Below are 27194 nucleotides of genomic sequence, written 5' to 3' on the forward strand. Positions count from 1 at the left end.
TTGAAATGATCCACTCAAAGGTGCTGAATCCCAACCTGTATACGATAGAGTTGAGCCATGGAGATTTCAAGTGGAAAATCAAGCGTCGTTTTAAGCATTCCAGGCACTTCATCAGGAGCTGCTCAAATTCAGGGCCCTCTTAAAAATACCCCTGCCAAGCCGAATGTAAGATGTGCTTTACTAATTTCATCTCTGTATGCACACATTCTCTCACAAACACGCACAAGCCTTGAACACACAGTCCGCCCAATAGCTTTTTGTGCCGCTGAGTGTTTTCATTTTTCAGTTGGGTGTACTCAATTTGTCCCAGATGTATTCTTGTTAGCACCCTGAGCCCTACGCAAAAGCCTTTTCTCAGCCTCACTGCACTGTTACCTCTCAGTTAATCAAATTAGAGGTGCTTTCATGGACACACAACCCAAATCTTGTCAAATATTGACAGTCAGGTTTCCTCTTTTTGACAGTCACTCAGTCAGAAGGAGGTCATTTAAAGGCCGTAAACTGTTTCATGGAGAACACATCCCAACGTTACCACGAAGACCCGATGCCCTCGTCAAGGAGGAACAGCTCATTAGCAGAAAAGTTACATTGTTTATTTTCAGTTCAGTCAATATTGCTATACTGCTCATATGTAAATGTAAAATACCATATAGAGTAAAAGTTGACTTCAAAAAGATTGTTTAATTTAGTTTATGCCATAATTGCTGTATTTGCATTTAAACATGCTTATTTCAGTGTTTCAATCTTTGTTTTGTTCTTACAGCTGCAACTTGAGGACTATCTGAGGAATATATTGAAAAGGCATTTATACAGGACACATCCTGCAACTGTAAGTCACAACTGTGTGGAAAGTACTTTTGCAGTACCATGTGATGGTAATATAATGAAATAATCAAACAGCATAAAAAAATAGGGTTATCATTATGCTACCATGCCAAAATAGCATGGTCCTTTCTGTTAGTGCATAATAAGGACATAATGACTGTATAACCAATTTTTACTCACAATTTATTTCTAATATAATCTATCTGTGCAATGCTATTGTCTGGGAATCATTCTAGTGTTAAAAAAAAAAAAATGTTCAGTTACCATTGTGTCACATGATGGCAGAATGAAGGTTCTGGAAGAAACTCTACCTGCTGTGTCTCCACTCATTAAAACCGTCTCTTTTGTAGAGAACGCCTCTGAGAGGTGATTCCACACTTAGCTTAGTGCTTCACAGGCTAATTCTCTGACAGTCACATAATTAGCATTCGTTTGCAGGGCTAATTAAAGACTACCTGTACCCTGAAACATTCGCCCCCTGCCTCAAATTTCACCTCACACTTTCCTTTTCTAATTATTAAGGTAGAACTGGACTGTACAAAGCAGATGCCAATTATTACTTCATTTTAGTCACCATAACTAAAATGTTTAAAAGATATATTAAATTATGATATTTTGGAAGTAACTGGTGTGTGGCTCATATACATTTCCCACAAAGCTGGATTGAGGCTTACTGATGCAAACTGAATTTTATTTCAGCTGGAATTTCTGGAAGTGAGTCAGATCTCATTTATTCAGGATCTCGGACCAAAAGGAATGTAAGAATCTGCATATAGTAAAGTAAAATATATATAAAAAAATGGCTTGATTTGTGTTTGTACATTTATATGTGTATATGCCTTGACAAAAGTGAAGGTCTGATCTTAAAGAAATCAGGAGGAAACACATTCCCTGTGTGTTACTGGTGCGGATCCAACAGTGTCTGTTACCGGTGGTCCAAAAGGTGAGAACTGTTTTACATGTTACACTCAGGAAATCATAATACTGTGTTGAAAACTGTAACTTTCTACACGATTTGTGGACATAATATCTTTCTGAGAAAAACAGTTTAATCAGTAGTGCGTGATCTTCATCTCATGGTTTCACAAGTAAGAACACCAAGCCCTGAAATGAATATTGGTGAATAACAGATGCTGATGTTGAACTACTTTCATCTTTGCGGATAGGAGTGTTATTGTTTTTTTTTTGACAAGCAGCTACAGTAACATAACTCTTACACAATTGAATTTTTCTCCTCGGATTGCGACCTTGCTGAGCCTTTGGGTCATGGCGTGTCTTCTTTTTCGGTTGTTTACTTATTTAGGTTATTATGATGTTTTCCCAAAGCTGATAGAATGGCTCTCCCCCTTGTCCCAGCTCTCATGTGGTGACTGCTTCATCTTTCAGATGGCTGGTGGTAAAAGACTCCTTTGTTCTCTACATGAGGCCAGAGGATGGCCAAGTAGGCACGGTGATTCTGTACGATAAGGGATTTCACATCAAAATAGGGACCCGGGAGACCGGAGTCAGGCATGGAGTCACGATTGAGAATCTTTGCAGGCAGGTTGAGAAAAATGTGTTTTATATTTCAGCTATTTCATCATGCAATTACCGTTATTGAACATGCTTTCAAAAGCTTCATATGTGTATTTTCAGTATTCTGTAAGTCTTGTCTTAATAAAGATAATAGTAAGTTCAATAAATTGGTCTTGTTTAAGAAGGATGATTAGATTTTTACTGGAAAACGAGACAAAAGTGAATTTTTTGTTTTGTTTTGTAATGACAAAAACAAGTATTAATCAACATTTTTGTTTTTTGGACAGGGCGCTTACTATCAAGTGCTCCACGTATAGGCAGGCTCGTTGGTGGGGGCACTCAATAGACGAGTTTTCTCAAATGTTTGGACAGGACTTTCTGAGGGAAAACCGCCATGGGTCTTTCACCCCTGTTAGAGAAAACACTTCATCTAAATGGTAAGAAAACCTGCTGTCATATTAATTATTTAAATATATTGTGATAACCCAATTAAAACGATAGAAGACATAATTCTTTCTTTCTAAATATATTTAAATAGTACAATATTGTCAGTTTAAAATATTATAGGAATCTTCAATTCAATTCAGCTAGTCCTCATTCTTTGTTCTTTTTGTGTGAGCAACACTTACTAGAACGTCTTCTCTTAAATCTCTGTGAAGTAGCCTGACACAGTTCTTAAATGAAATTCCCTGTGCTCCTTTTGAAGGTTTGTCAACGCAGCTGGATACTTTGATGCCATAGCTGATGCCCTGGAAGGAGCAAAGGAGGAAATCTTCATCACAGCCTGGTGGTACAGATTAACATCAGCTTCAATTACTCCCCATGTACCTCGCTTTTACAACTCTGTGAGCGCTTATGGTGCACATTTTAATGTACCATATTATGTACCACTGCGACGTCAGTTTGATTTTCTCAAAGTTGGACTGAGATGTTTTATAAAAGGAGAAAAATACATGACTGGTTTTGTAGTACAGTGGATTCATTGGCTTTTTAGCAATACCTACTGACCCAAACAAGTATACATTTTTAAAGAAGTAGTTCATCAAAAACAGACATTCAGACATATCATTATTTACTGACCCTGTTGTCCTAAACCATATGAATATAAATTATTTCTGTGCATGAAAATTTTGAAAAGAGTTGCCAGGATGTTCTTTAAAAATGTATCTTTTTTGCTTGATAGAATAAACAAAGCCATACGTGTTTGGAACAACATAATAATAACAACTGAATAAATTGTGACAAAAATCCAATTTTGGGTGAACTATTGCTTTCATATAACAGATATAAAGAATGAGAGTTGTATAGATGTTGTCAAAGCATTGATTGGTTTTGATATGGCCCTCAGGTTAAGCCCAGAAATCTTCCTCAAACGGCCGGTAGTAGACGGGAACATGTGGAGATTAGACCATGTCCTCAAGCGGAAAGCAGTGAGTCTGAACACCTGCTCAAATCTGGACTTCAGACAGTTTCCTTTTTCTTCTCGCACATCCATATATTATGTTGCACCTTGCAGTTGACCCAGGTTTCTATAGTTTTTCCAGTCCAAAAGTAGTTTAACAATATTTTGTCTTTTGTCAACTCAGCAACAAGGAGTGAAGATATTTGTCCTGCTCTACAAAGAAGTTGAGGTAGTGATGGGTCTCAACAGCGAGTACACAAAGAAGACCCTGACGGGACTTCACTCTAACATCAGTGTGAGTTGATCACTATGTCAAACATTGTCAAAAGCAGAATCTTGACAGTATTACAGAGGGGACCCGTCTCTCCGAATCAGCTTCCCATTCTTACGTCTACAAACATCTCTCCAAGAACCAAGGTCCAATCAAAACAAATCATAGAAAGCACGAGAGTACCCAGCATGCCCACTACCTCCGGACACAGGAATAGCATGTTACTTAGATCATGTTTGGACATTGCCATAATTCTCTGTAGTAGAATAAGGGGGATCGCTGTGTTGGGAACCCTACGGATTGTGTCTGGAGATGGTCAGGTTCTTCCTTGCCGATCGTCTCCATAAGAGCCTGAGGTGGCAAGTATTTCTCCCCTGGTGCCACAGAGCTTCTGTGGCACCATAACGCTGTTGTATTCATCACCGTAGCACCCCAGGCTGGTGTGTGATTGACGTGCCGTCACATTATCTTATTGGAGTGCTGGTTGAGTCTAGGCAGAGGAGTGACACTGGGAAGTGGCTTGGGATCCACACCCCAAGGACGTGTGCGGCGAAGCAGCTGGGTGGAGGTATTCCTGGGCCCTGCTGGTGTAGAAACATCTGCCAGGGGCGGCGTCCTCTGGAGGCTTCGCCAAAGCTGGTGGAGACGCAGCTGTTTCGCACAAAGGTTGACACCATCTACATTGTAGTGATATTTTGGGCTTAGAGCCGGCTGGATTTCTTTAGCTGATATTTGGGAAATTTGGTCAATTGACAAAAAAGTTTATTAAATTGAGTCTTGAGAAATCTATGTTTGAAAGACTGATTACATCGTAGATCTAAAGAACTTCCAGGCTGTCCTCATATATGTTCTGTTTGTATTTTGCATATTTTGTTCAAAGGTTTGTGGATGGTATGATTTTTCTTATGTATTTGAAAGAATTCTCTTATGCTCACCGAGTTTGCATATATTTGATTAAAAATACAGTTAAAACCATAATATTGTGAAATATTTGTCATTTTTACAATTTAAAAGTGCTATTTTCTATTTAAACACATTGTTGTTATTATTATTATTTAATTACTTTTATTAAATGTAATTTATTCCTGTGATGCACAGCTAGATTTTAGCAGCCATTAATCCAGTCTTCAGAGTCACATGATCCTTCAGAAAATTCTAATATATGCTTAATTTGTGCTTCTTCTTATTATCAACTGCGCAATATGTGGAAGCCGTGATGCATTTGTTTTCATGATATTTTGATGAATAGAAAGATCAAAAGTGCAGCATTTATTTGAAATCTTTTTTTTTAAACATTGTAAATGTCTTTACTATTACTTTTGATTAATTGAATGCATCCTCACTAAATAAAGCATTAATTTTGTGCAAGAACAAATATACAAGAAATAGTACAACGACTGTAACATTTGTAATATTCTGAACATAACTTTATTCTTCATTGTTCTTCACTAAAGAATTGCCCAGCATCTTGTTAAGAAAAGGAACCTGACAAGTTGTCCATCTTTATTGATTGACAGGTCATCCGACACCCTGATCACATGCCCTCCACAGCATTGCTCTGGGCTCACCATGAGAAGCTGGTGGTGATTGATCAGTCACTTGCCTTTCTGGGAGGGATTGATCTGGCCTATGGAAGATGGGACGATTCCCAACACCGACTGACTGATGTGGGAAGTGTGAGAAGAAGCCCTCAGCACAGTCCTGCCCTATCCCCCAGCCTCACTCATGTAAGACAACCACATCAGGAAGATTTTTTATTTATATTATTTTTTTAAAGTTGTTTTACGTGTCTTTTGCTGATCATGTCTGAATTTATTTATTCAAAAATACTGTAAAAATTGATATTTTATCAAATAATATTACAATTTAAAATAGCATTTCTGTTTTAATGAATAATTTTAATACATTTATAATGTTATTTTATCTACAGCTATAACAGTACCACAGGATCCTTGATTTGGTTCTCACGAAACATTTCTTAATATTATCAGTGCTGAAAACAGCTGTGCTTTACACGATTAATTTGCTGGATACAATTAGGAATAGCAGTACAATTAAAAAGAAAATCCTTGTTATTTCTTAAGGATTTATCTACAGAGAGGGCAAATCAGAAATGGGTGATATCTCTTCTGCTCATAGGCACAGAGGCGTAAGTGAATTGGACAGGAATGAACTTCTTGTAAATGTGACCCATTGAGAGTGATAGCACACAGTGACCCCTCAATGTTTGTCAACAGGCCATGCATATAGCCAGCTGGGTGTTTCTGATATCTGTCAAAGACCTCAATGGGGGAAGTCGACATGCACCTGACAGATGCTAAAGCCTCCTCTGAACATGTGTACCAATGCGCCAATCAGTACAGAAAGTAACATCTTTTATTTAGATTACATTAAAATGTAATGTTAATTCATCTGTAGGACCGCTGCATATTTATTTGTGCGCTATGTTATGAAGTAATTGTATTGATCTGTGATTCACACTCAAAAGCATTGACAGCAAACCTAACCTAAAATTGGAGTGATTTCTATTTTGTAGCCGTTCTAACAATGGTGCTCATAAAGCACTGGTCCAGACTGCATTTCTCTCGTATGCTTACTGGGATTTTTTTTTTTTTTTGTTGGTGATTCAGGGCCTCTGCCTTCTTATTCTTTTCTTTTTCCAACGAGCAAACGTAAAATTGCAATTACGGAGCATCTGGGGCACCCTTGAAGGGCCTGCGGTTGATAATTCCAGTCCTTCTCGCTGGGCCTTTCCTTCCCCCCTGAGAGCTGCATTAAACATAAAGGCCCTGCATGGATGAGTGAGTCAACAAATGACTGAGGCCACTAAATGGGAGCTTGATTTCGTCTATACGCCACCTCTCCCGGCCTGCTGCCTACCTGCCTGCCATTGTGTCATTAAATATGGGTCTGAGCTTTTAAATAAACATGATTTGAACCCAGATGAAGGCACTTATTGCATTTACTAAGGGGCTTCTCTTAGCATGCTTGAGTGACTGTATCTATCAATGCGGGGCTCCTCAACTGTAAAATCTTTGCTAATATACATGAAACTGTTACAGCTGTTGGTCTAACCTTTCAAAACGTCTCTTAAGGAGCACAGTGATATTTGCACTTAATAAAATTATGCCCACCAGGAGAATAGTGCTCTGACATTTGCCATTTGTCAAGTCGAGGGCACTATGATCCCCCATGAGCCATTAACTCGAGCACATCAGAGGGCATTTTACCCTCGTTCAGACTCGGCACAGCAGACTGGAGACACTTACACTATCGTTTAAGTCATAGCTTCGCTGGGCTGATGCCGCATGGGTGGCTATTACCGCGGCTTACATACTGCATGCTGACAGCTAGCCTGATGTGTCAGCCGTATAGATAGCATGGAACTTTTTTCATTGTTTAATAGTTCAGAGTGTGTGTGGGAAAGATGTTCTTGGTTCTTTGGCCCTGGATTGTGCACAAGTGAGAGTTTGGACTATTAAAAAAAAAAAAAAAAAAAAAGAAGAAGAAGAAAAAAGAATACTAGACAGTATAGACCGAATCAAGGCAGATGCATTACATGTCAGATAGTATGTTAAAAATAGTATACCAAAACATTGTGTTCCCACATTGGAAAAAAAATAAAATACATTATATATAGCAATGGATAAATCATGTAAATTAATAACCATGTCATGTATATCTAAAGTTAAATAAATGGTTTGGGTAAAGTTAAGAGATAGTTCGCCACAAAATAAAAAGTTGGTCATCATTCACAAAAGAAGATATTTTCAAGAATGATGTTAACAAAACAGTTTTAGTGGCCATTGACTTCCATTATATGGACAGAAACGCTGAGGCATTTCTCAAAATATCTTTTTTTCATGTTCAGCAGTCATTTGTTTGGAACAAAATGATGTTGAGTAAATGATAATGAGATTTTCTGAGGGAACTATCCCTTTAAGCTTTAAAATGTTTTAAACAAATGAATATAATAGTGTAAATTTGTCAAATTAGTTTTGATCATCAGCAAAGTACATACTTTTAGTGCATACTAGAATTATTGCTGTGCAGCCTCACAGCTTATTAAATAACAAAAGTGTTACATTACATACAGTATGTGTTGATTTTTTTGTCCTGTAGCAGTCAGTTGCCACGGTGGATGAGGGCGAGGAGATGAAGTTCAACGTGGTGGTTGAAGAAATTCAGACTGGAGAAGGAGCAGCGGGGAAAGCAGGAGATTCAGGCTCAGCGGAGGATTCAAGAGAGATCTTTGTGAGTTTAACTTTGCCTTTAGTGGAGGAACAGGGAGAAAACAACCTCAACCTGCCCACAGGAAGACTGCTGAGAACCCCCTCAGAGAAAAGTCACCACAGCTCTGAAGGAACAGAGTCCAGTAAGAGGAATTTAACTAAATAAATGTGACATCAAACTCCAGGTTATGGAGATAGTTTTACAGTGTGAAACTTACATATTCTTGATCATTTTGTTGTCATTAAGCAGATTCTTTTTTTGAAACTTTTTTTTTTACCTTTGAGTGCTCAAATACAATTAATTGTCCACTGTCCAGTATAGAATTTGACACGACCATAACAAGTGTTTTGTGGTTACATGACAGAGACTATGTTTGTGTGTGTTCTGTGTGTAGAACATTACAGTAGGAATAGTCTTAATTCCAGGACACCATTCCCTCGGGAATATTACACCAAGAGCTTGTCTCTGCATTCCAGCGATTCATACTCTCTGGGCCTGCATCACTCTCTCCCCCTGCCTTACGGTTAGTAATCGCATACAACCAAACACATGCATATAATGACTCTTCAGTTCACTGCATATACAGTACATTTATGCACATACGACTAAACCTTGTTCACTGAAGCTGACATGACAGCTATGAGAACTAATTAATCTTTATAAGCTGATATACAATATATATGAATTGTTATATCATAACAGCTTCTCAAACGCATTTTTTTCTGTTGGTCTATTTTAGAGACAAGTTCACTAAGAAGCTACATAGGCAGTACTGAACTCTGTGGAGAGACTCGTTTCTGGCATGGCAAAGACTACTGCAACTTCATCCTGAAAGATTGGGTCAAACTCAACAAACCTTTTGATGGTACGAAACAGTTGAATTAAACCCTAGAAAAAGCTCATCTGCAATATCACAACCCACAGCATTTTTTTGAAACAGTAACACATTAGGCCTTAAGACAAAAGCAAACTAGCGAACAAGAAAGACAAAAATGACAACTAGACTACACATTCTTTGATATACCAAATGAAGCAATCCATCCAGCACAGAAATGAGGTAAAGAAGACGGAGAAGTTGTTTCCAACAATCCCATTCTGTAGTCGGTATGGAGTTATTTTCCCAGCTCAATTCTCTTGCCAGGGGGAGATAACTTCATTTTTGCATCTCTGCTTTGTGAATGTGAAGTCCTGGTTTTGCACATAGAGCCAACTGGGTAGGACACAGCAGGAGGATGGAGGAGTCTGATAGATGAATGTAGTGAAATACTCTTAAGATGCTTATGCATCGTCAAAGACGTTGAAAGAGAAAGACCACACTGTGATGGCTTCAAAAGGCCTGTCTATCATCTCTGTATTATGGTTCGGCTAATGTTTTTATGATTTATAGTTGTTTATTTTTCTCTGCTTCAGATTTCATTGACAGGTATAAGACCCCACGGATGCCCTGGCATGATATCGGGGTGCTGGTTCATGGGAAGGCTGCAAGAGATATTGCACGGCATTTCATTCAGAGGTGGAACTTTACAAAGGTAAGAAATTAGATACATTCTCAGCAATCTCAGTGTTCCTCCTCCTCGTTCTCATCTGGGCGAGTTTCACATTTGAAAGTATTATAATAGAGCATTGCAACGTGAACCGGGTATATTGTTTGTTAAGCAGTATAAGCATATCTTTATGAATGCCCAGAAAAAATGAACTTTTTTAAATTGCTAGAAGGTGCACAAATACCACCTCCATTCAGAAGTCTTAATTGTAAGAACTAAAGATCAGAGAGCATGCACGAAGCCGAGGTTTCCACCCTCTTGAGTCTTTTTGAAAAACCATCTTTATTAGCTTGAGCTTAGCACCCCCTGCAGTTGCTCATTGTGTCCTGTTCTGAATGCTGTCAGCATTCAATGGCCGCCCGCACTCTCAGCCCCCTTTTAGAGCAATTAGAGGCCTTTTTACTTTGATTGTTCAGTAATTGAATTGGTTTGAGGCCTGTATGATTTCCTTTGGATTATGCCAGTCATATTTCAGGCTTGGCTACCGATCAGACACTCTGCTGGTGAATAATTAAAGGAGAGGAAGCCAGGTGTGTGTGCGGCAGTGGAGGACAAACAAAAGCCAGTTGAATGCCTCTGATGAGGTGTTTAGTGGAAATGAGAATTTACGGCTCTAAGACAGACAAGTCTCATTTATATCTTTTGCTGCTGATTAGGGAACGCCGCTCATCACAAAGAAAGTATTGTAAAGTGGGACCAATCCTGACTGTGATTTGTGTGGAAGGCTTTATGAGATGTATTAGATGACTTTTCATATATATAGGTAGTGTATATAAATGCACTACCATATAAAAGTTTACCATTTATTATGCAAGGCTGATTTATTCAAAAATGTAGTCAAAACATAAATATTGTAAAAAATGATTGCGGTTTAAAATAAATGTTGTCTGTTTTAACTATTTAAAAATGTAGTTCATTCTTGTGATGGCAAAGCTGAATTTTCAGCAGTCATTACTCCACTCTTTAATGTCACATAATTGTTTAGAAATAATTGTTATGTTTTGATTTGGTGCTCAAAAAATATTTGTGACCACAAAAGGGTCAGTTTTTTCAAATTGAGATTTCTACATCATCTAAAAGCTGACCAAATAAGCTAATTGATGTATGGTTTGTTAGGACAGGATGGTATTTGGCTGATACACAACTATTCGAACATCTGGAATCAGAGGATGCAAAAAAAAATATATTTATATATTGAAATATTGAGAAAATCGTGAGTTGTCCAGATTAGCAATTAGCAAGTCCTTAGCATATTACTAATCAAAAAATATGTTTTTATATATTTACGGTAGGAAATTTACAAAATATCTTCATAGAACATGATTTGTAGCCTACTTAATATCCCAATGATTTTTAGGTGTTGATGATTACTGTTTAAACGTAACGCTTATGTTCTGTGCCTGTTATATTAAGAAAAAACTGAATTAGTTTGAGTCAAGCCTTTTTTTTTTTAGAACTGTGGTGATTCAGACATGTGATTCACTATCAAGGTCACTGGAGTTATGAGTATCTCTTGGGCAGCTGCCAACAGCCCGTGAGCAGAGTTAATGTTAGTTCTCCCTCATCAGGGCTCAATGGATTTTAATCAACACATTATGCCAGTTGTTAATTGCCTGAGAACCATCTGTTTATAACCACACGGCCCAGATTACCGCTTACCCACAGTGTAAGCTGACATGGCGTACAGCTCGTTAATTTGCACCACGAGCACTTCCTTCATGAGGGGTGAAAACATCAAGTAAAATAAAACTTCCAAAAAGAAACTCCAACTTAAGCAGACAAAAACATTTGTGTGTCTTTTGTTGTAGTGACATTGTTTTATACGGAAAAGAACAGAACAAAAAGTCTACATGAATCAAGAGCAAAACTAATGTGACCAAATTTTGTGGAAAGCATTGAAAATGCTATTTAAAAATATAGTTTTTTTTCTCCATATGTAGATAATTGGTAGAGGGTGGCAACATCGTGTTCTTTGTTTCTCAGGAAACAAAGCCCGTCTCATGTTCAAACGACCTTTGAACCATGTTCCCAGCCCAGTTGAAAAGAGTCTGAGTATAGTCTAGTTAGGACAATAGCCATTAAAAACCTACTTTCGGAAAACCTTCACACACACGGCCATCAATTTACTGTAATCAGCAGCACTGTCTAAGACTAAACAGAGGAGCAGAGACTTTTATTCAGTCTCAAACAAGTGCTCTGTCTCTGGGGATTGGAGGGATCAGGCAGGGGTTGGTGGTCAGCCCAACAGGCTATCTGGATGTGGCACAGTAATTAGCGCTCTTTAGGGGTGTGATTTTGGAGTCAACATCGGGCGTTCTGTCTGATCCCAATCAACTCTTATTTTATTTGCTAGCTGGTGAAGAAGCGGTCGGGGGCGACATGCTACCCCTGCCTCGTGCCCAAGTCTCTATCTGCACCCATGGTGCCAGCTCAGTACAGCGGCAAATCAACACAGGCTAATGTTCAGGTGAGATATCACCACCAAACCACATGGGTTCCTGCTTTGAACTGCCAAAATTGCTGAAATTATCCTTTTTATTTTCTAGAATAATTTCAGAATCCAACTTTGCACTTATGTGTATTTAGAAATATGTTGTGTGATAATTAAAACCATCTATTTTGATTTCAACCTTTTTCCCTGAACAAACAAGGTTCTGAGGTCTGTGTGCCAGTGGTCTATTGGGACGAAGGTCCATGAGGAGTCGATTCATTTAGCCTACGTATCAGCCATCCAGAACAGCAAACATTTCATCTACATAGAGGTAAAATATGTGTCCACAAATATACATCAGCTTCACAAACTGGAATAAGACCCATAATACCTGGTCTTTAGTGCAGAGTAAAAAATTGTTTTAGGGGCACAGTAACCATGCATACATTTTATGAACTTTTATTAACCCAGTTATTCATCTAAAATCTATTCAATTATTTATCATATATCAGGGCAGATTTCTTATGTTTTATTTAAATTTCCATTCAAATACTGAATGTCGCTTTATATAAATATGAAAGTAATATAAACGAACCTGCTCCTAAATAATTATAATTTCTGATAGTATATCATATATATATATATATATATATATATATTTATATTTATATATTACAGGCCCAGAAACAATACTCAGGTGGACTGTGACGTTTAAATTATGCTCAATTGGTACTAAGGGTCCCCAAAGAGTGCCAAGAAAATATCCCCCACACCGTTACATCACCAACACCAGCATGAACCGTTGAGACAAGGCAGGATGGATCCCTGCTTTCATGTTCTTTATGCCAAATTCTGAGTCTACCATATATATATATATATATATATATATATATATATATATATATATATATATATATATATATATACATATATAGTTTATTTGAAGTTCTACTTGTGCACAATACATTTCTGAATGTTAAGCCTAAAATGTGTTTTAATGTCACTATTGATAAGGATTCTATGATCTTTGATTATGCTTTGATTATCTTTAAATGCAAGATATTTAAAGTGTACTTATAATAGTTTTACTTAAGCACAATCAAATATACTTCGATATATCTTTGGTTGGACTTCAGCACTACTTCAATACAATTTAAGTCCATTTAGTACAAAATTAGTTGTTCCAGTTTAGCAGATTTTAGTTAAGTGTACTAAAAGTGCAATTGCAGGGTTATTTTATTAAGTGCATAAATATGTAAATGTATTTGTAGTATACTTAGCATGAAATAAAAGTATTTTTGAGCCTGTTTATTTTTCACTAGGTTAAAGACGACTTTAGTCTTACTTTCACTGTGCGTCTCTCTTCCAGTCATGCTCTCTACCTTCTTTCTTTTGTCTCCTTATCGCTCAGAACCAGTTCTTCATCAGTTGTGCTGACAAATCCATCCACAACAGCATTGGAGATGCACTGACGGAGAGGATCCTGCGGGCGTACAGGTGCATCATGACAATAGATTCACATGTATACAAACATGACACAAAAACATCACTAGACACACCTAACTACATTTCATTTCGGCCACAGGGAGAAGAAAAAGTTTCGGGTCTATGTGGTGATGCCCTTGCTGCCAGGCTTTGAAGGTGACATCTCGTCAGGGGGGGGCCAAGCCATCAAAGCAATCATGCACTTTAATTACAGGTAATAGGCCTGCAAACATGCGTCTTCAGTAATCACTAGATTGCCACAATTAAGGGTAAAAATGCAGCCTGAATGGCCGCTTGCAGCAAATTACACGTGTGTAATGTGGAAACAACGGACCCTGCTCCTCACGGGCTACTGAGAGACCATTACAGCCCCAGTTTGGACCCTCAACACTAGCCTAGATACAGCACTGAGCACTGAGGGTACTGTGGTCACTGGGGTTCAGCGAGTGATGTGATTGGTCAAGTGAAGAAAATGTAAGACATATGATTGGTGCAAGACAGGAAGCAGATGAAATGAAAGCCCTCTTTCTCCATTGCAGGACAATGTGCCGAGGGGAGCGCTCCATTATTGAGAGGCTCAAATGTGTGAGTAAGTAGACTAGTATGTAGAAGTATAAACCTTCTCTGTAGCCGTTACATTAAGATCATGTCCATTAAATATGGATTGCATGATTGTAATTCTCTTTAATAGGACAAAGATGAAGAAAGTATGTGCGTATGTATTTGTGTTTGTCTGCAGTGGCAGATTGCTGGATCAAGTACATCTCTTTCTGCGGTCTGCGCACTCATGCTGACCTGGATGGGCGTCTGGTCACTGAACTCATTTACGTGCACAGCAAGCTCATGATCGTGGATGACTGCACTGTCATTATTGGTCAGACACTGTGCACACTGCCCACACATATATAATAAAGTAAAAACGTGTTGTCCTCTGGAAATTTCAGAGATTTTATTCTTTATCATTTCATTTGAAAGCATTAGTAGCAGTGTAATAACTGCACCATAAGTGGGGGCATCCTGCTTGATATTCAGTTTAGTATTACTGGATAAAAATAAAACATCTTTGAAAAATAAAAAATAAAACTACATATTTCAATGTACTGAATTTTTGACCATAGCCTTGGTACGTACATGATACATAAAAAAAAAAAAAAACTATTATTATTATTATTGACCTGTACATAGTCCCTGGGTGGATGGGCAATGCATAATAGTAAGTAATTGCATTTAAATGTAACTTATTTTTATATTAATATACATTTTCTTATTTTTATGTGTTATGTTTGTGCACACAATGACCTTGCAATTGCACGTTCAGTGGTTTGAAATCTTTGAGCTGTACAGCTGTTATTCGCCACTAGGGGACACTGCACTCACACAAAACACATCTAAGCGCGGACATGTGCAGAATACCAAACATCAACAGATGTTTATGAAAAGCGAAGTCACGCCTGTCTCCTCGATCATCACAAATGTATTATTAAAATCCCATTAACGTCGCTCAAATCCTGTTTGTCTTTATCAATTCCAATTATCCCTTTATCCTTATGAATAGGATTTGAAGAAGAAAACTGAGAAAGCTCAGTGTTGTTCAGTGATATGTCCTTGAGGCTCTCAGTAGAGGTCAAACCCCAATGCAGACCCAGAACACGCTCCCCACAGGCATTAACCTTGATAGAAGGAAAAGGGAAAGTGTCTGATAGGTATCTGTGATCTGCTTAGGCTCTGCAAACATCAATGACAGGAGCATGCTGGGAAAGAGAGACAGTGAAATGGCTGTGGTTGTTGAAGACACAGAATTCCAGCCCTCTGTCATGGATGGAGAGAGTTATCAGGCTGGCAGCTTTGCTCTGTCTCTACGGGAGGAGTGCTTCAGGTCTGCTTTCCTGTTACACGTGAGCTACATGACAACAGCTTTTCCCTTTGCAGTGGGAGATTTTACAGTCCTGTGAAATACATCATTCATATTCATTGGATGAATGCCACAAATGTCTGTTCTATTTTGACATATTTTTTTTATGAAATAACTGAAGCCTATTTTATGACTATGTTGACCAAAATGAAAAAAAAGAATGAAAAAAAGTAATAAAATAGGCTTTATTTCTTCATATTATATTTTGACATTTTCCATTAAGAAGATTAAGCCTGCATGTACTTTGACTTTTTATGACACTGAGGCATTACTTCATAATTACGCAGCTAAATTGCCACTAAATTTACATTTTAAACTTAATACTCTAAACACTGTTAAAACATATTTAATACACTTTTTTTTTTTTTTATCAAATCAGTTTAAATTATCTATCACTCAATTTTTTGCTTTATTTGAAAAATTCAAAAATATATCTGTCCTAAAATAGGGGTCTGAAAAATCTCTTACATGTTTCTCTTTTTTTCTTTAGATTTTTCAGGTTAAATATTGACTAAATGCATTATTTCTTGCTCAATGACATTACAAAGTGTGTTATTTTAAATGTGAAAGCAGTCTGTTTTTTTTGTAGACTTGTGCTTGGCTTGCTGGGAGACAATATAGACATCAGTGATCCCATCAGTGACCGATTCTACAAGGAAATCTGGATGGTGACTGCAGCCAAGAACGCCAGTGTATATGACAAGGTAAATAAATCACCCAGAAAAGGTAAGAGCCATCGGAAAAGAGCACGGCACTGACCTTCCTCACCACACTCTCTAAATAACCCTAGATTCATTCTCAGTATAGAACTTCCTTTTATCACTGATCTTAGAAATGTGATTAACTGGCTTAGTCAATAGAGCTGGATGTTTACTTGTGCTCAGATTCTGCCTTTGTGTCATTGAAATGATTCTGCAGTCTAATATTAGATAAATATGCTTAATTGGGAATAGTCACCATCACTAACTATCTGTGCAGGTCTTCAGATGTTTGCCCACTGATGCAGTCCTAAACTATAAGATTCTGAGAGACTACGTGTCACGTCCTTGCATGGCTATAGAAGACCCAGCACAGGCCTGCGCTGAACTAAAGAAGATACGAGGCTTTCTGGTCCAATTTCCCTTGTACTTTCTGTCTGGAGAAAACCTTTTCCCTTCCTTCAACTCTAAAGAGGGAATCATGCCCATCGAGCTGTGGACATAGACTCTGTGAACCTCTAATGGCTGTCCTCTCTTTTGATGCATGTCATCTAATGATACTATATGTGCTGTAAGTAGCATGCAAAAACTACCTCTGCCTTTTCCCTCTGTCTGTTGTCCCTGTAGGTTTATAACTGAACTCTCTTCATCAAATATACCTGGACACTGCAGCTGTTGTAAATAATTAACTTTGTTCATCCAGTAATTATTCTTTATATGTCCTGACGATTAATCAATGGTAAAAATGCTTAAAATATACAATACAACCACTTTTGGTAGTATCACAGACACTTTTAATTTAAAAGCCCGCAATAAATTGCTGCAATTTTCATTTTTACAAAATATATTAAGCACATTATTTCAATATATTATTTAAATGAATCTTAACTTATGTAGCTTTGTAATAATAATTAAACATCTGGAAACATCACGTAGACACATAACACATAACATTCACTGTCTTGCCATAATGTAAGCATTGCAAGTGGTTGCATTTTATAAAGTGTGAGCCAGCAGTTTTATAATACAAGATAATTGGGGATCTTACAAACACATGTAATGAAGACAAGTTATGGTGGCACAAAAGACAAACAAGGAGAACGCTATGGCTCTGGTTAGGTGTCTCAAAGCATGTGAATTCCCTAACCATTACGTCTAGAATTCAGATTATTAGACTCTTATATTACATTACATAAACTTCCTGAGGACACTTTACAGCTGCTCTTTCAACAAAGATATTTCTCATTGACAAAACAATGCTCACTGGAAATTTTCCACCACAGTAGAGTGAGCATCAACATGATTGTAACCGACGTTAAATGTCTTTGAATAAGGAGGTTTGAACGGTTAGGGTTAAGTGATGCTTTAAGCAGCATAGACTCACCTACGTAAAGCTAACAGAGGATCAGGGCTTATGCCGTATAAGAAGCAAATACAAAAGATTTAGCTGAGTGATCCTTTCTTAAGAGGAAAATCTGAAAAAAAAATGAGCAGGCTGTTTTGCTTCAGATATCAATGAGGTCATCGCCGCTTTCATCACTTTCCACTGTCAGCTGGCGAGTCCACCACTTCTTGACTTCAGACCCCGAGGAGGCCTCATCACTCACAGGGTTCATCTTAAACAGCATGGACTTCACACTCGTGCGCCCTGCGGGACAAACACAGTTAACCAGCCACGCGAACAAGTCAATGTGCAGAATACTAAATATGTGGAAAAATAAACAATAAACATGTCTTTGTTCTTTTTCAAATCCATTCAAAGAAACATGGGAAGAAAGCATAGTATAATTAGCATGCTAACATCCTTTAGCAACACTTAGCATGACATGTTGCTATATAGCTTAAAAGCAGTACTTTTGTAAATGTAAGAGCATGTGTAATAGTGTGAGTGTTTGGTGCTGACCTGCAGGAAGTCGCCACTGTCCCAGCTTCCTCTGGGGCCGGTCGGCGGAGTCCTGTCGATATCCGCTGCGGTCCGACAGGGTGGGGCTAAGTAAGGTCTGCAGGCCGCTGATCTGCTGGGTTAATCATTACAAATCATTTCATTAGAATGGAGACTCCGAGACACACAGACTCTGAAGAACAGACACTGGTAGGGCTACCTCTGGCTGAGTGGGATTGTCTTGGTTATGGGCGTTGGTGTCCTCGCTGGGGATGGTGGTCTCAATGCTGGGAGGGTTGAGCAGACGCCGGAGGTCCTGCTGTTGGCTCTCTCTCAGACTGAGAATGATGCTACATGACTGCTGCTGCTTCTGAAGGAGGACGGTGTATATGTAAATATTATAGATTACAAAATGTTTTCATCAGTATATTTGATTAAACAATATATTTAAAAAAAATCAGGAAGTTAATGTCACATTGTCAAGTTGACATAAATATTGCATAAATTCCCACCTGACTGTTCAAAGTCAGTACAATATGGATTTATTTCCACATATTAAAGTGACCTCAGATTTGGGCCATGTTGAAATGAAGTGTAAATATAGTCACTGTCAAACAGCTGATCTGTTTTCAGTTTATTGATGTAAATATCAGTGAAGTGTCAGGAGTGTGTTTGTATGAACTCACAGCTCGTATGCGCTTGAGGCACTTCTTTAACCACATGCGGATGGTTTGTTTGGCCACCTCCTCCTCTATAGTGTATTCAAGCTGCTCTCGCGCCAACAGCTCCTCCAGCTGAAGACTCTTCCGGATATCAACTGAGCGGTACGACAGCATGCTGAAACACACACCATCAGTGAGTTCCTATGAGCTGCTGAACAAGCTTAGTGGCCAATATGAACAACACTAATGATGGATTGACCCTTTCAGGGTTTGTTCTTTATAGACTAGGGAAAAGTAGAGTTTTGATTGTAACTCTTCTATATCAAAACAGGACATTTTGGTTTGTCGTGATATGAATCTTTTTGTTAGTGTGCTGTAGTGAATACTAATACTCCTTTCTAACCTCAGCACATCATGGAAGGTGACATCTCCTCCGTTGTGCAGACGCTCCATCTCATAACACATGTGTTTGAAGAGAAGCTTATCTTTGTCCAGGTCAACTTCCAGACGACCTCTCAGCAGACGGAGCAGAAACTTCACCCGAGAGGTCGGTATCACTCCCTGTTTTCAAAAAACTTAAATAAATACTGGTATATATAATGGCAAAAGGGTTTAGAAAAATGTCAAACTATCACTGTACTATAGCTAGTGAGCTGCCTACCTAGAGGGCATTTTAAAGCCCATTATTTGTATTAAATTCTAAGGAAGCATAATATTGTTTCCTTAGCAGAGCAGAGCAGGCAATCCTAGAATGAAATCTGATAAACTATGAATGGTGAAGAAGTCAATAGAAATATATATATATTAAAGCATTAAATATTAGTTTAAATAAAAAAATGTCAGTTTAAAAAATCTTCATATGCACTGGTTTTTTTTTTTTTTTTGCATTTTTGGATTGTAGTAATTTGTTGGAAAATTTTGATAAAGAAATTTGTGCACACAACTTGGATACGCTAAAACAGGTGAATATGTCAGCTTCAGAGTGACCAAAAATGATCCAGGAGTAACAATATGTAATTTTTTGTTTGGCTGAAATATCAAGAGGTGGTTCATTGCCGAAGAACTTTACTATTTTACTATTACTTCTTTTACTGATGAAAATGAGAGATGAAATGAAAAGTTGTTGTTGCCTATGTAGAGTGTTCTTAATCAGCTTTGTGAGGTTTGTGCTGTCTTAGAAGGCTAGCAGGCATCAAGGAAGCTCGCTAGATTTTGGAGCAGAGCTCATGTGTCTAATTAGGGACAAATTCCTTCCTGTGCTCAGCTGTTACAGTCTTATGGCCTCAAGTGTTTCTAGCTGATCCCAGCACCGCTGGTTGATTCATTAAGGCCAGAAAATGACTGGTGTGCCTCATTTAACTCAAATATACACAAGCAGATATTACTGATCCTGTGGGAGGAGGTCAAATCTGCACGCACTTCCCTCTGCTGCTCTCAATAAGGCTGTTTCCACCTAATGAAGATGACAGCTCTACTCCTCTCGCTATCTGTGACAGGCAGTAATAACCTCCAATTACTCTGGAGGTGAGAATGTCGATGCGTGTGATTCATTCATTTGTGGCTTCAGAGCCGGTTGCGGAGAGCACACGCGGGTATTAACTCAAAATCATCCCCGCTGACAGCTGCTGATCACAGGCACGTTGCCTCCTCCTCCTCACCTCCCGCTTGTCATCCACCATGTTCCAAATGATCTGGAAGTGACGCAGGTCATTGTAGCTTAGCAACTGGTCTTCCTCGGTGGAGTAGAACAAAGAGAAATTCTCCACAATGATGGCTGAGGGGGAAATAAAGTCATTATGGTTGGGATAGCTTTCAGCTACGCTCTCAGAGCACAAGTAAGAGACGGAAAACAGACTCTTAACAAGTGTGCAAGTGCTACACGAATGATTGGCTGATGCGTTGCATTACATGGTCCTGTTGTACATACCTGACATGTGTTCTTGAATTGCTGTGGTTGTAATAAACCTCAAGGGAGCAACAGAGTTACCATCGAATGCCATTGTCAGGTTTTAAATGTTTGGCAACGCTGGGAATGCAACCAGCTAACACACTGAATGGCAAATTTCAGAAATTTCAGAGCATAAAATTGAGCAGTGTGTGAGTTACACACTTATGGTGTACTGTAGAGAGTGTTGTAGGCTTAAACCTGCTGAAAAAGACCAACTAGGACCATCAAGATCATGCTGGTCGAAAACTAGTTAGTGCAGGTCAGGGTTATTATAGTTAATTTGAACTAAAACCATTTTAAGAAAGAAAGAAAAAATGTTGTTACTTGTTAATGGATTCTATTTACACTAAGTGAAAATAGCAATATTTGTAGCGATATGCTATTTACACAGTCAAATATCTAATGATTCTAATTATACCGTGTTAAAATTACAGGATTCTCTGCTATTTATACTACTTAATGCAAATAATGGCAATTATCTGCGCCTCAGTAATGTATTTCATTATAAAACAATATGCAGTAATAAAGTATTGAGTGTAAATTATAATTTTAATTGAAATTATTAAACAGATGCCACTTTTCTGGGACAATAAGCCCTATCTACACCTACCTTAACTGATACTTTTGTCAACGTTTTTTTTTTACTCCCTTAATTTTTACTAAAATACATGCCTTTCCGATGTGATATGAGATTTAAAAAGGGAATAAAAAAAGTTTTGTAAAAACTTTGCCAGGTTCAAAAAGACTGTGACACATGCTATATCATATATTCTACGGAAGATGATGTCTACCAAAAAATAACTCAAAATAACTAAAACTAAAACTGAAATAAAAATGAATAAAAACTATAAATACATATTTACAAACAACAAAATTAAACTACTATTAGGGCTGCACGATAAATCACATGCAATATTTATTATTATTATATATTTTAAATGTAATGGCAAATCGATGCTATCGATCATTCTTAGGTGTATAAACCGCTATAAACTTCTACTCCATCAATACTGCATCCTGTTTGGTACATCGATTATAATTGGAGCAAGGCATTCTCAAATCAATTCTGATTGGTGCACAACCCAACTTGCTAAATGAGCAGCCAACACACCACAACATAAGCTGATGACTAGAAAGTGTGCACATCTCTACAGTGCATAAACCAAGAGAAATAGAGACAGAGACTGAACTGGCTTTGACCCAAAGTGGTTCAAACAAAGCCTCATTCATATTCAGCAGTGACCAGTGCTGAGCTACACCACTCTGTTCAGACAAAAATAGAGATAATAAACATGGAAGGACGTCAGGAAGAATAATGGGCAGGGATATTGTATTTTATGAGCTAGTTTGGCTAGTGTCTAAAGGAAATTAAATGCCACCCCAGGAGATGGAACAGGATATTGTGTCGGCAGTCAGGGGAAAGAGGTGCTTACCTACGAGTAGGTTGAGCATGATGTAAGCGATGATGACATAGAAAGAGCAAAAGTAAATAAGGGCGCCAGCATAGTTGCCGCAGTCCGTTTCCCAGTAGCGATGTTTGTCCGGAGTGCAGAATGGTGGCTGCACCTGGGAAACGAGGCCGATGAACAAACATAATCAACACATGGGGCTCACAGCTGATGTGTTTCTGTTTAAAGAAATCATTCAGAAGCATGTCGAATGAAACCAGATGCTGTACAGTTATATTTGCAATTCGATCTGATTCATTTAAAGTGAATTGTTTACAGTTTCTTTAATGATTTTCACAGCGAGCAAGCGTGCTTGCGGGCAAAACGGGTCTGCCATCCAATCTCTTACCATGCAGTCATGCATGATCTTATTCCAGTCTTCACCTGTGACTATTCGAAACAGTACGGTGATGGCTTTACCCGCAGTGGAGAAGTTTGCGTGCCTGTCGGCGAGAGAGGAAAAAGTAACAGCTCACGCAGAGTCACTTCCTCTCATGCTGTCAGCTGTACCTGGAAATTGATTCTCTCAAATACATGTAGGGCATTCGAGCAAATCGTTTAGACAACACCAATTATATCAGCGCCGTGGGTAGTAGTATGTGTGTTACAAATCTGACACAGTCCAATCACTCCCTCCATGTGTCACAAGACGGCTTACCTGTTAATGTTCTCGCCGTATTTGACAGTGCCGAAGAGGACGACACCGGCGAAAGCGTAGCATAGCAACAACAAGAACATGCCCACGATAATAAAGAAACTCTTGTACATGCTGACGACCACAGTTAGCAGAAGCATCTTTAACGTCACCTGTAAATACAACACAGCTTGGTAGTGGAGGAAAATGCGAGTCATTTTCAAGACTTTGCACATATTTTGTGTAAATATATAAGCATACTTACATGCTTCCCACATATGGTGAAAAACCTGAATACTATCACACATGTGCCCATCATGTATGTGTAAGCATTCTGAAGAAAAAGAAATGTTTATTTACAGTATAAAGTACATTTCAATCAACAAAACAAAAGTTAAAAACAAAAATTTAAACTATGAATATTACTTTTAAATGATATCAACTGTACCTTTTGTGAATCTGACATTAAAACAACAGATCATTTGTTTTTTGACTGTTCAAACAGGAGTGCCTTTTGGTCTGACATGTATTGTCGGCTAAAAATTTTGTCTTAGAGTTTTTGTCTTTGGTCTTAGAGTTCACTAGAAATTACATAATCTTTGGTATAATAATTGATGATGACATTTATCAGAAGACCCGGATATTTAAGCAGTTGTTTCAGTACATTATTTTATGTTAATCTCATTTTATATTAAGCCAAAAAAGGTACAAAACCCTTGAAAATGCATGACATTTTAGTGTGTACCTGTAAAGCAAAGTGCAAAATGATCCATATGACTCCCAGGGATGTGACGAGTAGGTCATATCTGTTTCTCCTGCTCTGCCAGTATCCAGCTGGTGACATAGCTATCAGCTTCATAGTCACCTGCGGAAGAGCAAATTTAATTATGTCGTGACCGTACAATACTTACAAAAGACCTCATGAACTCTGGGGCCTCTGGTGAATTTTAAAACTTTTTTTTTGTGGGTGGAAAGAAATCTTGCTTGGGCTGACTCATGAAAGAACAGCAAACGGAGTTGCAAATATATAGCCTACTTACCTCCAGAACAAAAATGAATGTGAAAACCACAGACATTGTTGCCAAAGGAAAAGTAACAGGGTGAAGTTCATCCCACTGTAACACATCCACAAAATGTTATTTATCATTTTATTAGAGAAATAAAGTAAAAAATTTTGCTGTAACCCTCCTCACCTTAACAGACAGGAGCACAGACTGCGCTAACACCAGCACTGCAATACCTCGCTTGAAAAAAGGATGCTGGGTAATGTCATACATTTTTGCACGGAATCCACCGTTTTCTGCAAATTGAAGAGAATAAATTTCAGCATTGAAAGAAGAGAAAATTAGTTCTTTTCTGAATGATCCGGTGCTGTGGTTATAAAACAAAGACCTGGTTAAAATTCCCTGACCTTCACAATAATCTCTACGCTCTCCTTTATTATTAGTTAAAAGACTGGCATAGAGAAAATCATCTCAACTGTTCATTCTATGAACTTGGTAAGAGCTTTACCCATGGCATTGCTTAGAGATCCCCTACATCATCGTTTTGCTGTCTTTTAGCTCAAGGTCATGAGGTCTGAGTGGCATTCATCATACACCATAATCACAAGTTCATTTCAACAGCCACAAAGCGCAGACAGATTATTTGAAGCTGGTATCAATGGAGTTGGAGTGCTGACTGAGGTATTGATTTTTCTGTTATTCCACGAGGCAGAAAGCACTTAATCTGACAGGAAGCACTAAGGAAGCTCCGCCTACTGCCGTCCACAGCTCTCTATAGCTATCTCTCGATTTAGTTCTTATAGGGCATGTAAAGAATATTATTGTTGCAATGTTATTTAAGTATAATTTATATTCTATTATTGTTTTAGAGCTTATATAATTTTAGAGCTTAATTTCAACTTATTTCACTTAGTTGCTAAGGCAAATTTATTTTTATTTTTGTAAGTTTAAGTTTTTCATATAACAATTATATGTTATTTAAGCTTTGTTTAAATTATTTCAATTCATTTTTTTAATGGTTTTACTCTTTTTGGTTTAAATTTTTGTTATATTTTTTTTATTGGTTAATCAAAAATCATACATTTCTTAGAAAAATATTTAGCACACCACTCCTGGCTAACTAATTAACTAACTAACTAACTAACTAACTAAATAATTACAGAAAAAAAAATAGTTAAATAGTAGTAGTACAGTAGTTTTGAGAATTCTCTGCCCGGTTAAATTTATGGATGTTAATTATACTTGATAGTGGTAGAAGAAAAAAAGAAAGGAAGTAAACCATTATTCAAATTTGATCTCTCTTTGAGGGAAATTTTAATTAGAACGGTTGCGTTACCCCATAAAATGCATTTTGTTTTGTTTGAACAAAATTTGATTGGAGTTATCAGTACTGGAGGAAGAGCACACTGCTTCCATGCTGATAGCGAAAGCCATTGGTTCAGCCCATTGTTCACAAAGGCAGCACAGATGAACAATTCTATTGTAATTTACAGAGAACTGCTGCATGTTGTTAAAAAGATAATTGGACAACTCAGATGTACTTAATGACTGAAAAAGAATAGAAAAGTACCAAAAATGTGTCCATTTCAGCCTTTGGAGTTTGGTTCAAAACATATCAATAAAATATGCAAACTTGTCAGTAGATTGGAGCATTATTTTGTGTCTAATTGCCACATAAAATATGCCTGGATAATTGCCTACTATGATAATTGTGTTTATTCTTTCCTGCTGTTATGAAACATGTCTTTGAAGTGTCTGTTTCCAGGCGAGCCAATGGCAGTCTAACATAAAAACATAACGAGCCACCGCCGTCACCGCAGAACCTGCGATGCCAAATCAATCAGTCATTCAATCTTTGTGAGACAGAGAATCACTCTTCTCTCTTTGGCTCCGAGGTGCTCACAGAGCCCAAAGTCATTCATGCTACAGGCAGCTATAACTTCTGACTCAAAAGTGAAGTGGTTATTATCAAGTGTGTGATTGCCTTGGGGGTGTACCCACCGCTGAAAGCTTAAATTTAGTTTGTTCTCTACTACAGCAGATGAGAGCTGATTAAATGCTTCAGGAACCACATGCAATACATGGATGGCTCATTAGCCAGGAGAGGAAGAGTAGAAGATGGAGGGAGGGATAGAGAGAAAGAAAGAGATGGGAGACTGAGAGGCTGCTGCTGAATAATACACTTGCTGCTCTGGTGACGTTTATCTGTGCACCAACATGTCACTTTTTTGTGGCTGTTTGACCATTTTGGAGGATTCAAATTCATTTTGAAATAAGACTTTATTCTTAATAATCTTTAGATGTCTTTGATAAAGAAAATATGAGTATTATAGCTCTGAATCAAACAAACTGATGTAGTTTATACTTCAATGTATTTAAAATTAGGGCTGGGCAGGTTAACACATTATTATTGCATTAACGCATTAATTGATTAACGCCTATAATTATTTTATTGTGCGTTAACGCGTTTTTTTATTATTATGAAAGTCCATTGCTCACTGGCTCTGAATAAACATACTTACAAATCATGGGTCACAGGAGGGGATGCTTTCGATCAAATTATTTAAGCTAAGCATCAGCATTCACAAACCACTGAAAAGAATGCAACAAGCTTGTAATCACCACTTCATAGATGGGAAAACGTATGTTTCCGATAGCACGTGAAGACAGCAAAGTGCTTGCTTAGCACAGTGGAGTGCATTGTTTTATTAACTTGTGGTTTATTATTTTGAGTCGTATGATGTGGTAACACATGACCTTCTAACAATATATTGCTTTTTCTACTAATAAATATTCATGCAACCATGCAGCATGTATCAGATCTGCGCTCCGGGGCGGTTAGCCCTCACTCATCTATATATAACTGAACCGCATTCTTTCCCACCTCTTCCAGCCGAGCCATGGACAATGGGACTGCTAAACTGAGCGATCACACTAGTCAAACGAACCAGGCTGTGGGGGTTAAGTTTGCCTAGTGTGAGCACACCCTAATTATTCTCCCGCATCCCGCAAACATAAGTCTCCACCAGTCCATCAAGTCTTGTCCCGTGCCGCACTAATAAAAAAATATCACTACTGTACACTGTTTCTCTTGATACTTTTAAATACTCAAACACATGACGGTGCACAAACTACAACAGATGCATAAATTGACATTGTATTTCTATAGACCTCAAGAGAGCACTTACCTGGACGTGGGGGGAGGTGGAGGGGCTGAGCAATCTTCAGTCGACTTTTCAAATCTTCCCATCTCCTCTGATCCACGGTCAAAAGAGCAGTGCCCTAAACAAAAACATCCAA

The 27194-nt window shown here is 38.0% G+C and overlaps 1 protein-coding gene and 1 pseudogene across 2 annotated transcripts in view; one reads left to right on the forward strand and one right to left on the reverse strand.

Moving 5' to 3' along the window:
• Positions 1–17598, forward strand: LOC113102749 (phospholipase D1-like; annotated as a pseudogene).
• Positions 17208–27194, reverse strand: part of LOC113102748 (sodium leak channel non-selective protein-like) — a 19524-nt gene continuing 9537 nt past the window's right edge. Inside the window, exons 16-29 of one of the 2 annotated variants that reach the window (XM_026265853.1) lie at positions 27083–27176; positions 24084–24190; positions 23931–24005; positions 23636–23755; positions 23156–23224; positions 22915–23063; positions 22606–22699; positions 22242–22374; positions 20519–20634; positions 19264–19421; positions 18885–19035; positions 18419–18568; positions 18220–18334; positions 17208–17964 (exon numbers count right to left, since the gene is read on the reverse strand). In XM_026265853.1, the coding sequence (XP_026121638.1) occupies positions 17822–17964; positions 18220–18334; positions 18419–18568; positions 18885–19035; positions 19264–19421; positions 20519–20634; positions 22242–22374; positions 22606–22699; positions 22915–23063; positions 23156–23224; positions 23636–23755; positions 23931–24005; positions 24084–24190; positions 27083–27176 (1674 nt within the window). In that variant the 3' untranslated portion in view covers positions 17208–17821. The remainder of the gene's footprint in view (positions 17965–18219; positions 18335–18418; positions 18569–18884; positions 19036–19263; positions 19422–20518; positions 20635–22241; positions 22375–22605; positions 22700–22914; positions 23064–23155; positions 23225–23635; positions 23756–23930; positions 24006–24083; positions 24191–27082; positions 27177–27194) is intronic. The other variant, XM_026265854.1, reaches the window with a different exon arrangement.

The sequence above is a fragment of the Carassius auratus genome, unplaced genomic scaffold, assembly GCF_003368295.1.
Source record: "Carassius auratus strain Wakin unplaced genomic scaffold, ASM336829v1 scaf_tig00217757, whole genome shotgun sequence".
Lineage (NCBI taxonomy): Eukaryota > Metazoa > Chordata > Actinopteri > Cypriniformes > Cyprinidae > Carassius > Carassius auratus.